The 12,882-nt window shown below is 41.6% G+C and overlaps 1 protein-coding gene across 9 annotated transcripts in view; it reads right to left on the bottom strand.

The window, feature by feature from the left end:
- ABLIM3 (actin binding LIM protein family member 3) overlaps window positions 1–12,882 on the bottom strand; it is an 84,607-nt gene that overhangs the window by 29,524 nt on the left and 42,201 nt on the right. For 8 of the 9 annotated variants that reach the window (XM_053462141.1, XM_053462143.1, XM_053462144.1 and 5 more), the window contains exon 2: window positions 8,282–8,422. In XM_053462141.1, the coding sequence (XP_053318116.1) occupies window positions 8,282–8,422 (141 nt within the window). The remainder of the gene's footprint in view (window positions 1–8,281; window positions 8,423–12,882) is intronic. The other variant, XM_053462142.1, reaches the window with a different exon arrangement.

The following is a 12,882-nucleotide window of genomic DNA, read 5'->3' as shown; positions in this document are numbered from 1 at the left end:
TTAATACATCTGGCCAGGAAATGGTTACAGCCAGAGGTTAACTCATCTAGCCACATCGTGGAACAGCTTGTGATGGACCGGTTCCTGAGAGGATTGCCTGTTTCCCTAAGGCGGTGGGTCAGCCAGAGTGATCCTAAAACTGCTGATGAACTAGTTGCCTTGGTGGAACGGTATGTGACAGCTGGAGAATTTTTGCAACTCCCTAACCAGGAGAGACTTAGGACCCCGAAGATCCAGAGTCCCAGTAAGTTTGGTAAGACTGATCCAGGGAAAAGGGGGTCTCGGGAGGAGCAGATGGGGTTTTACAACCCAAGGGACACTACAGCAAAAGGCAGGAATTTTGTGAGGCTGGAAGAGACCACACCATCCTCAAGAATAATGCCTAATTATACAATTAAGTGTTTTCAGTGCAAAGAATATGGACATATTGCAAAAGACTGTCCTGAGAATGTTGTTGCAATGGAATGTAATGTTGGTGATCAGTGGGGTGCTTATTCACTTTTCTCTCGCTCCGTATATACTGTCACACAAAATGAGTGTCTGAAGGGCCATCCCTGGTGTACTTTAAAGGTAGAGGGAAAAGAAGTAAATGCTTTACTAGATTCGGGGAGTATGGTTACACTTCTAGACCAGAGTCTGTTAAAAAACACTCCAATAGATGACTCCCAGAATCTAGAGGTTGCCTGTATACATGGGGACATACACCAGTACCCCACTGCTGAGGTGATTATTGAAATGCAAAGTGGTACTGTAAATCATAGAGTTGGTCTAGTCAACGGATTAGTCCATGAAATGATAGTGGGCAGGGATTTTCCTTATTTTTTGACTTTATGGACAACTGCTGAAAGGGTTAACTCAGTACCAGTAGAGGGCGCTGTTAGTGACTTTCCCTTTTCAGATTTATTGGGGGATGACTTGGACAGAGAAGCTGCTGCTAGGAACAAGCCTTTAAACCCTATTGAAACCCTAGTGGGGAATAACACTGAGCAGAGTGAGGCAGGTCCTTCTAATATCACGGAGCCTGATGTAGAATTGACTGACCTAGAAGGTAACCTGGGTAACTTCAGAGCTGCACAGTGGGAGGACCCCACTTTATCTGGGGCAAGAAACCAGATCACTATGAGGAATGGGACCCCTGTTAATCCTGGAAAAACCCTGATTTATCCATACTTTGTGGTAGAAAATGATTTACTGTATAGAGTTGAGAAATTAGAGGCGGTTAAACAACTATTGGTACCCCAGGCATACCGACACACAGTATTAAATCTTGCACACAGCCATATTCTGGGAGGGCACCTAGGGGTTGAAAAAACAAAAGAGAGAATCCTCAGGAGATTTTATTGGCCAGGTGTAATGGCGTCAATTACAAATTATTGTTCATCCTGTCCTGATTGCCAGTTAACTGCCCCTCTTACAGCGTACCGTAGTCCATTAGTGCCCTTACCTATTATAGAGGTTCCATTTGAACGCATTGGTATGGACTTTGTGGGCCCTCTTGTAAAATCTGCCAGAGGACACCAGTACATATTGGTAATAGTAGACTATGCTACGCGTTACCCTGAAGCAATACCTATGCGTACAACTTCAGCAAAAGCTATTGCTAAGGAACTAATGTTCATGTTCAGCCGGGTTGGGATTCCCAAGGAAATACTGACAGACCAGGGAACTCCATTCATGTCCCGAGTTACAAAAGAATTATGTAATCTCCTTCGTATAAAGCAATTGAAAACCTCAGTATATCACCCACAAACGGATGGTTTGGTGGAAAGATTCAATAAAACCCTAAAGTCTATGCTTAGAAAGGCCATTGATAAAGATGGGAAAAACTGGGACTGCCTTTTGCCTTATTTAATGTTTGCTATTAGAGAAGTCCCGCAAGCCTCTACTGGGTTTTCTCCTTTTGAACTCTTGTATGGTAGACACCCTAGAGGATTGCTAGATATAGCCAAAGAGACTTGGGAACATGAGTCTACACCACACAAGAGCATCATAGAGCATGTAAATCAGATGCAGGAACGGATGACAGCCATTATGCCCATTGTTAGAGAACACATGAAGAATGCTCAACAACGTCAGCAGACTAGCTACAATAAAAATGCCAGAGTCCGCACGTTTAAACCAGGAGATAGAGTGCTAGTTTTGGTTCCTACTGTAGAGAACAAATTCCTAGCAACGTGGCATGGACCTTATGAAGTCATTGAGAAAGTGGGAGTAGTGAATTATAAAGTAAGACAGCCTGGAAGACGAAAGGAGGTACAAATTTACCACGTGAATCTACTTAAGCCATGGAAAGAAAGAGACGTGCTTGTGACCGTAGAAGCATCAAACCACCCTCCAAAGGATAATGACCCTGCTGTCATTATATCCGAAACCCTGACAATACATCAGAAGAGGGAGGTAAAAGACTTTATTAGATTAAATAAAGATGTTTTCTCCACAGTTCCAGGGAGAACTGCTGTAATAAAGCATGATATTGTCACCGAACCAGGGAAAAGGATCCATCTTAAGCCGTATAGAATACCAGAAGCTCGTAGAGAAGCAATCAAAGAAGAGGTGAAGAAAATGTTGGACCTTGGGGTAATCGAAGAATCCCAAAGTGACTGGTGTAGCCCAATTGTGCTTGTACCAAAGCCTGATGGTACAATCAGATTTTGCAATGATTACCGGAAACTTAACACAATATCCAAGTTTGATGCATATCCCATGCCGAGGGTTGACGAACTTGTGGAAAGACTTGGGAAAGCCCGGTATCTCACCACACTGGATCTAACCAAAGGCTATTGGCAAGTGCCCCTCACAGACCGGGCAAAGGAAATAACTGCTTTTTCTACTCCAGATGGACTTTTTCAATATAAAGTATTACCTTTTGGTTTACATGGGGCTCCAGCAACATTTCAAAGAATGATGGACCGAATCCTAAAACCACATACCCTTTACGCAGCGGCTTACTTGGATGATGTGGTTATACACAGTGAAGATTGGGAGTCTCACTTACCAAAAGTGCAGGCCGTCCTTAATTCCATACGAAATGCTGGCCTGACGGCAAACCCTAGTAAGTGTACTATTGGCCTAGAGGAGGCTAAGTATCTAGGGTATTCCATTGGGCGAGGGTTAGTCAAGCCACAACTTGCTAAAATTGAAGCCATACGGAATTGGCCACGGCCATTGACTAAGAAACAGGTCAGAACATTCCTTGGTCTTATTGGCTATTACAGGAGATTTATTTCCAACTTTGCAACTATTGCTGGTCCCTTAACTGATCTCACAAAAGCTAAAGCCCCTGTCATGGTGAAGTGGTCCCCTGAAGCTGAACAAGCATTTCAAAGTCTCAAGGAAGCTATTTGCATTCAACCTGTACTGGTCACACCGAATTTTTCAAAGGAATTCATCCTACAAACCGATGCATCTGATGTAGGATTGGGAGCAGTGCTTTCCCAGGTAACTCAAGATGAAGAGCACCCAATCTTATACCTAAGTAGGAAACTTCAACCCAGAGAAAAGAATTATTCCATAGTGGAGAAGGAATGTTTAGCTATTAAATGGGCTGTTGAAACTCTGAAATACTATTTGTTGGGCAGAAGGTTTAAGCTAGTGACCGATCACGCACCACTAACTTGGATGAGTCAAAACAAGGAGAAAAATAGCAGAGTTACACGCTGGTTCCTTAGTTTACAACCCTATCATTTCTCGTTAGAGCACAGGGCAGGCTCTAAACAGGGTAATGCTGATGGTCTTTCACGTAAACATTCACTTATGACCGTGGTCGCTCACCCCACAAGGTTTGAGCTGGGGGGGAGGATGTGTGACAGGGAACAGGGCATGGTGGTGGATAACATGTACATTTCTCACAAAATACTGCAGTGCAATGTATTCGATAACCCCAGGGAGAATGTTTTGTTACCAACAAAATAATGGTAATGTTGTAGTTGTGTTTGGGTCCCTGGGGTGGAGCATTTGGAGAGAAGGGAGGGCCAGTGCTCCACTCCACAGTTTACTTGCAGCAGGTGATGAAGCCAGTCCAGGAGTTCTGGTTCTCTCAGATTGTTACTCACCTGTTACCAATGAGCAGCAGGGGGCTGCTACAAAAAGGAGCCCTGTGAGTTATTCAGGTGAGAAACATACAAGCAGTGAGTGAGACTGCATTTTCTCCTAACAAATCTGCTGAACGGTTCCTAAACGAAAAAAGGTCTGTGCTAAATGTTTTTGTTGGTAGCGGGTAAGCCGTCCAACGATAGTTAGTTGCTGTTTGTCAGTAAGTGCTCAGAGAGCAAGGCTTTTCTTTTTTGTTTGTTTTATTTATGTTTGTTTACAGACCTTTTAATAAAAAGGACTACAATTCTAAAAATAATTTAGCCTTATGTGGTATTTCAAACCTTAAGACTGTGTGGTTACATGATCCCAGCTCACAATATATATATATATATATATATATATATATATATATATATAAATACACACACACACTGTAAAACCGTGGAAGTAATGTACATTTGGGTAGAAAATGCTGCATTTAATTTCCACCATCTCTTTTTTTTGTGTGTATAATATGGATCTATAAAACAGCATTGTTGAATGTAACATTATATGATGCATTTAGCCCCTTAATATCATACCTTTCCCGTTCGTGCTTCTAGTCTATATCCTTTCGCCCACTAAGTCTCCTGGTTGGGGCCTTTTGCACCTTCACGTTCCATATACCTACCTTATTCGATTGCAGGGGGATCAATGCCTAGCACCCCACCATAACGTTGTACTGACTACACCCCTCATGGTAGCCGTGCCGCCTTGGATGTATATCTCAAATAGTCAAACAATTCTACCGTCTTAGTAATAGAGGATGCCAAACTATCCCTTGGATAATGGCATGTAGTGCTGCTTTTGCTTGCGTATGCATCATCTTATCTTCTTATCTTCCCGATGCCATGCACATCATATAATTATGTTTCTTGAATAGGCAGCCTTATCCAAACACTCCTAGGGATGCAAAAGAGTGCGAAATCCACCTATGGAACCCATGGATTTTGGCTTTGCCCCACCTAGTAAATGTGTGACTGAAGCAAGGATTTCCTTCACCTTTTTGCTGATCTACTGGAGTCCCAACACTTTTTTGCTGTGTATTGCTTTCTGCTTTTCTCCTAAAGGATTTCATGCAGAACCGAAACACCATGAATGCATATACACTGTATGTTTTAGAAACCTTACAGAGAACTCGTGAATCTCTGTGAATGGATTCACAGAGATCATTATAATATGGCGTTAACATTAAAAGTATAAAAATCCAGGAGTCACAGCCCTGACCACATGCATTTATCTGTCTGCTTTATAAACAGCATTAGTAATGAAAAAAAAGTGTAGTTCTGACTTCTGTTTGATACTGGACAGGTATGTCGAATATGCTCTGTGCACTGAAGAATGACCGCCAATGAATTAAAGGCAGGTCTTTGTACAAATTTTACAAAAGCCATCTCTTTCCCACACATTGTACAACGTGAAAAGCCAATGGGATCACATTTCTAGAAGGCTTTATGGCTTGGCCGTTATCCTTGAGTTGAGCAAGGCTCTGCTGCCTGATGGATGACACTGCATAATATTTAGAAAGCATTGAAGGTGCCCTATAGACATTTCATTAGCTTCTGCTAAATCGCCAGGGACTGCATTGGCGGTTTGTCATGTTAACCCTATTTGGACAGAAGAGTATTCCCTGTGCAGCATTGAAAAATGGAGAACATATTAATCCCCATGATTTAAAGACATAATAATCAAAATAACTACCATGGGTATGTGTTTATTATAAAATATAAAATCTAATGTTTCGCAGTAAATCCGGACACAAATACTGAGACTCAACGATGATAGGGAGAATGCTCAGTGATGCACGTTACTTACAAAGCCACTTATAAGCCAGGACACTATGACAACCCCCCCTTTTCTTTTACTAAGCAGAGATATGCATCCAGCCTTTTGGCAAAATAGCTCAGGCACTTTAACCACAGTGGCGTCTCCAGCTTTCATATTTAGGGGGGGCACATGGGGGGGGGCAATTATAAAATGCTACATATACACTATATATATATATATATATATATATATATATATAGATAGATAGATGCGTTAGACATACTTATAATAGCCCCTGCTGCCGACATACACTTATATTATACCCTGCTGCCGATATATTTAAAAATTATAACCTGCTGCCGATATATATTAATATTAGACCCTGCTGTCGATATTTGCTAATATTATACCCTACTGCCGATATATATTAATATTCCTCCCTGCTGCCTAAATATATTAATATTAGCCCCTGCTGCCAATATATATATAAATATTTGATATTTATATATCAAATGCCCCATCTCCCTATCATGCAATCACTCCCTCCGCTACCACAATATTTGCCACACTGACTGCAGATCAGGAGAAGACTGTGAGAGTCAGTACAGTCTTCCCTCCTTCTGACTGCACCGTGACATTGAGAGGTCCTCTCCCGGTAATCATCCCCAGAGTCCCTTTGTCCCCTCATTCACTAAACCACACCTCTCTTTTACTTACTCCAGGTATAGATCAAATAAACAACACATGGAAACAGCACATGCAACTGAATAAGACATAAAAACCCTGTATTTGCAGGTATACATAAATAATGTATGGAAACATAGCATTGCAGGTATAGATCAACTGGAAATCACATGTAAACTCAGCACTGAAGGTATAGATCAAATAAACAACACATGGAAACAGCACACCAGGTATTGATCAACTGAATAAGACATACAAATCCTGTATTTGCAGGTAAACGTAAATAATGTATAGAAACATAGCATAGCCGATATAGACCAGCACATTAACACACAAACCCAGCTTTGCAGGTATTGATCAATTGGAATTCACATAAAGTTATAGATAAAACGCCCTAAATTACAGGCATATATCACGGATCTGCCCTATCTACCCCCTTCTCACTCCCTTCTGCCCTATCTACCCCCTTCTCACTCCCTTCTGCCCTATCTACCCCCTTCTCACTCCCTTCTCACTCCATTCTGCCCTATCTACCCCTTCTCACTCCCTTCTGCCCCTTCTGCCCTATCTACCCCTTCTCACTCCCTTCTGCCCCATCTACCCCCTTCTGCCCTATCCACCCCCTTCTCTCTCCCTTCTGCCCTATCTACCCCCTTTTCACTCCCTTCTGCCCTATCTACCCATTCTCACTCCCTTCTGCCCCATGTACCCCCTTCTCACTCCCTTCTGCCCCATCTACCCCTTCTCACTCTCTTCTGCCCCATCTACCCCTTCTCACTCTCTTCTGCCCCATCTACCCCTTCCCACTCTCTTCTGCCCTATTTACCCCTTCTCACTCCCTTCTGCCCCATCTACCCCTTCTCACTCTCTTCTGCCCCATCTACCCCTTCCCACTCTCTTCTGCCCTATTTACCCCCTTCTGCCCTACCTACCCATTCTCACTCCCTTCTCCCTATCCACCCCCTTCTCACTTCCTTCTGCCCTATCTACCCCTTCTCACTCCCTTCTGCCCTATCTACCCCTTCTGCCCCATCTACCCCCTTCTCACTCCCTTCTGCCCCATCTACCCATTCTCACTCCCTTCTGCCCCATCTACCCATTCTCCATATCTACCCCCTTCTCACTCCCTTCTCCATATCTACCCCTTCTCATTCCTTTCTGCCCTATCTACCCCTTCTCACTCCCTTCTGCCCTAGCTACCCCTTCTCACTCCCTTCTCCCTATCTACCCCCTCCTAACTATCTACCCTCTCCCCCCCTTTGAAGTTCACTTACCTTTTAGGAGTCCTGCGGTGGGATCGCGAGGCCTCTGTCTCCCAGCTCTGCCGCGGTGTGCACTGCTTCAATGCTGAGCGCCGGAATATGACGTCATATACCGGTGCTCAGCATGAAATGCCGGCACCGCGAGAAGACAGAAGCCTCGCGGAGGAGAGTGAGAGGTGCCGAACGGTTTCTGAAAACATGTTCCGGCGCCTCTCACTCTCCTCCTCTCGTCTATCACAGCTGCGGGGAAAAAAAACAAAACAAAAAAACGGTGTTTCAACTGGGGGGGCACAGCATGATGTAGGGGGGCCATGGCCCCCTCTGCCCCCCGCCGATGCAACTGTTTAACCATTGCTAGAGTTTTGAGTCCTAATCTAATAAAGTATTCCCTTCAAGTTAAAATCCATCTAGTAACGTCCAAGAATATCCCACTCATTGCAACCAGGAATATTATAATCATTAAACACTTTACAAGTGTTTCCGATAAACGAAAGTACCTTGACATGTGAAGCAGCGAATATGGAAATGGTTGGTCTGCACTCGCACCACCTCTCCTTTACAGGTCTCCCCGCAACGATAGCACTGAATGGGCCCAGAGCTTCCTGCTGGGCCATAAGAGTTGTGTTGATACGGCACTGCTGGAAGAAACCACAATATGTGGACAGCATTATTAGTTATTGTGCAACCTTATTCACAGCAACACACTTAATACACATAACAAAAAAGGAAAGTAACTAAAAGCACATGGATTACACTTGTCTACCATTCAGCATCAACTGTGTGACAGAGGTTACTCTTAGTAGACTATTCACTAAAAATTCAAATCATCAGTCAAGTTGAATAAGTTGCAAGCAGTCACAAATTCAAATCTTATAGCAACTAATCTATAAACCAAAGCTGCCATTAAGTGGATTTGAGTGCTTGCAAGTGATTGTAAACTGAAAAAAATCAGTAAGGATGTGTGATCATGGATGTGTAAAATTTTGTGTGTGAGCATATGTGTGTATGTGTAAAGGTGTGTGAGCATGTATGTGTAAGGGTCTGTTAGTGAGTATACATAAGAGGAGAGATAGGGAGAAAGGCGAGAGATAATGAGATGGAGGAGAGATAGGGGCAAAGGGGAGAAATAAAGATAGATATCTGAGGAAAAATGATAGAGCTGGGGAGAAAGGGGAGAGAAAATAGGAAGTAGGAGGGAGTATGAGAAGGGGAGACATAATGAGAATTATGAGAGTTGCTGGGAATAAAGAATTCAGATTTTTTTCTAATTCATAAATGTTTTGCAAATATTTGTGTATGTGTATCTATATATACAGTGTGCGCAGCGATCACTCCTAAAGCGTACTCCACTGCTATTAAATCTGACCTCTAGCCCTGCTAGCAACATCCTTGGTGAATGACTAAATGATCCCCTCACCCAACATACCAACCCATAGCCACTAAACCAACACCTTGACAATGAAATATGAGAGCCGGGGTACATGTTGAATTGATTCTTATTTTAGGAGAGATAATGGCATGTATATAATAAGTGTGCATTGAACATGGATACATCTTAACAGGCTGGTAAGTTACAGCTTCTGTGTGGGCAAGGAGGCATGCTGCAGCGCTATGATCCAGACCCCCACACAATGCCAGACTAATAACATTCCTTCAGATGTACATTCCATGCTATAGATCACAGTGACCTACTGGGCCACAGTGCAGTTCAACAAAGTTTGAATATATTAATTTTAACAGCATCATCTGAAGACATTTGCCTAGTGAAAGCAAACTATTCATACGCAAGAACTCACTGGTTGCTATCCAAAAGACCAATGTTCCATCCAGATAACCTTTTTTTAGGCATTGCACAAACTTGCTGAAATGCTCCTGGCTTTTTTGAAACAGATACGCTGTCCTGACCTGCTGGTACCTTCAGGGGTTCTGATAGCAGATGGTGAAAGTGAACAGTGCTATTTCCATTCCCTTTCCCACTGATCAAAACTAGCCAGTACTTGCCTGTTAAAAAAATGTTTTAAAAAAATGATTTTTTTTTCTGATTACAGCGTGTTATTTATAATTAAGCCTACAGTTATTTATAATTCTAATTACAAGTAATAAAAAGTACAGTTTCTTTCACAAATTCAACACTGTCTTCTAAGCAATAGATTGTGTAGCCTATGGGATTCATAGTGCACACAGTGTTAAGGAGAGAAAGTTTATTTGCAAGTGATATATTAAAGCCTATACTACATTGAAGTTACGCTAAACTGGAATGGATGATTTCACAGAGTATTTGCTCATGTGCCTGAGGACTGCTTCCTATAGGACACAGGGACAACCCACCATACATAATTTTAGAGCTGTATGGATTTGTGGGTATATAATTCCTACATGGTCTCAAACTTGCCTTCAGCAGAAAAGCTTCTTCAATCAGTCAGCACTGTACTTGAGCTTATGTCAGTTTTAGCTGCCTGTGGCAAAAATGCCCACTTTAGCGGACCTCTTAAACCTGGACTATTCTATAGGAGCCAATGTCTTTAAAGGGTTTTCATATAAAACAACATTTAGTTTTCTCTTTAGATCCAACATTCATACTTATCAACATACCTGGGAACTCTCTGGTTCAACACCTGAATCCTCCGGGTTGCGGGAGCACGTTCTTGACATGCCCCGCTCATTTCCCCTTTAAATGGGGGTGGTTTCCCGTGATGTCAGCAGGAACGCCCACTGATATCAGTGGGAACGCCCCTGAACAATGGAGTCCATGACTTGACGGGTCAGGGCTGTTTTGGCTGCAAAAGGGGGACCTACACGATATTAGGCACAAAATATTGGGCCTCTTAAATGTCACTTTCCAACATATTTTCATAGTAGCTATGAAAATCTTTTTTAGCTGTAAGTATCCATTTATATGACAAGTGAATTGTTTGGGAGACGCTTAAAGGTCACTATGATTTGACTACTTTTTGGAAAGTAGCTACAAAGCTGCTTCAAAGTAGCTACAAACCTGCAGATCCTCAAAAAAGGAGCAACAATTGCCCACAGCCTGATACATTTCTCATTAAAAAAACAAGTGTCTTTTCTATCTTGTTTACACACTTAAGAAAACCTAATCTATCTCTCTCTACCCGACGATAAACCTGAGGTTATGCAAAGGAAAACATAATTATCACAGATGCCCGGTGAAAGCATTGTGCTTTTGTTTCTGTGATGAATTAACTGCCGAATCTCTTGCGTCTTAAGATTTATAACTACACAATGAGAGGTGAATTTCCTAATAAACTGTGAGCCTACAGTTGCCAAAGAACTAGGAGCGTCTGCCAACCAGACACCACTGCTAAATGTGAGCATTTGCCTAGGGACTGATAGGTTTCAGTAAACGTGACATGCAGATTCCCTTCCAAGTTCTTCCCTTTAAACCCAACATGGATTCAGTATCCATAGCATAGCAAATTAATAGAGAAATATTATAAATTGAGGGGTAAACCATGGGCTATTCTCAGGTTAACAGCTGGAATGCTCTTGATACTATACCTCCTACCTAAGCATCAGAACCCAAAATATGTCAAGCTGTTGTAGAAATGTTGGCAGAATGGTTACATCGTGATGGTAAAAATGTCAAAATCAATTCTTCGTTTACTTTAACTACCAACAGAAGTAGGGACAAAATTCCTATAATGTAAGTCACGTACCTTTTTATGCATTTTTTTTTGCATTATTAATTGAATTATACAGCACCAACATATTCTGCAGTGATGTATAATGGGTAAATAGAACATAATAAGCAGTATGTAACATAATTTTACAGAAACAAAAGGAAAAGAGGGTCCTGCTCAAATGAGTTTACAATCTAGAATCACCTCCACTTCAAGTGGTTCTTGTTTAACAAATTCTGTTAAACCTTCAGTGGCAATCACAAAATAGATATTGACAAAGTTTTTTTTTCTACTTCTGCCTGTCAATAATTCTTTTTCACGGAACGGGGTATAATTTTATCCTACAGAATATATTTTATGGCACAAAACAGCTACGGAAGAAATATCTGTGCTAGAGGCGAGTAATAAGAAGTGTTAGTCAATAAGAAATGATTTTATTGATCCACTCACTTTAAGAAGTACAAATTATTCATGTATTATATTTAGTTTTGCACATCTTAGATAAGTACGATGCCTTATGGCCATGCTGTGATGGACGTTGCCATTAAAAGAAACATTGTGACGTAAGTACTGGGACCACAGTGTTTACACACCCAGCTCCATGCATTGTTTGCTGGAAGACTGACAAGCACTAGCAGAAAGGTAAGGAAAAGGTGTCTTTTTACTAAGATCATCAGAATCACAGTCGGGGAAGTTTGTAGACAAATGATCAATGGATATCGAGCTGGTTACATGGTAGTCCAATCCACAGTCTCTCTGACATCATAAATCTAACCCCATATTCAAATTAGTCTGGTTATTTGGATATGGGGATATAATTATGCAATTTATGTTGCTTGCAGGATATTATATACATATATATGTATCTTGTGAACTTATGCTGACTTAGCATCTCTAAATATATATCTGGAAATAATCTTGTTAGCAGACATGTTTACAGTGTATATCCACCTCCACATCTGTGCTTATGTGAGAGCTTGACGGTCAATTAAATGCAGTAAAACTGTTAATACCTTTATTGTTTTGTAGAACAAACAACAATACTTTATGGTATAACACAAAAATGGTTAAATTTTTTAACAAAATGTCACCCCAGTTTCTGAGAAAGTGGTGAATACTTAATTCAAACAAACAGCGAATGTAGCTTGTGCAAATTACCCCATCATATTTACAGGCTTTTTGTTGCTAAGGAACTCTAGGTTGTCCATAGCAACCGTCACCAGTCTCCCAAAAGGCACAGGACAGTGATGAGAGCGGGAGAAAGAGACAGGGATATGAGGCAAAAACGGGCATGGAATCTCTGATAAACCATCCGCACATTAATAGCACATTAATAGCATACGCCTGTATATTTGTATTTCTTTCAGAACCATCACAAGCCTTTCAGTGCAAAATAAAACTAATCGGAAAAAATCATCAGGACAAAGCTCATTACTGCATATAATCCGCCAATGTAA

This window comes from Spea bombifrons, chromosome 4, assembly GCF_027358695.1.
Source record: "Spea bombifrons isolate aSpeBom1 chromosome 4, aSpeBom1.2.pri, whole genome shotgun sequence".
Classification (NCBI taxonomy): domain Eukaryota; kingdom Metazoa; phylum Chordata; class Amphibia; order Anura; family Pelobatidae; genus Spea; species Spea bombifrons.
The sequence above is the reverse complement of the archived record's forward strand: the minus strand, read 5'-3'. Positions and strand labels throughout refer to the sequence as shown.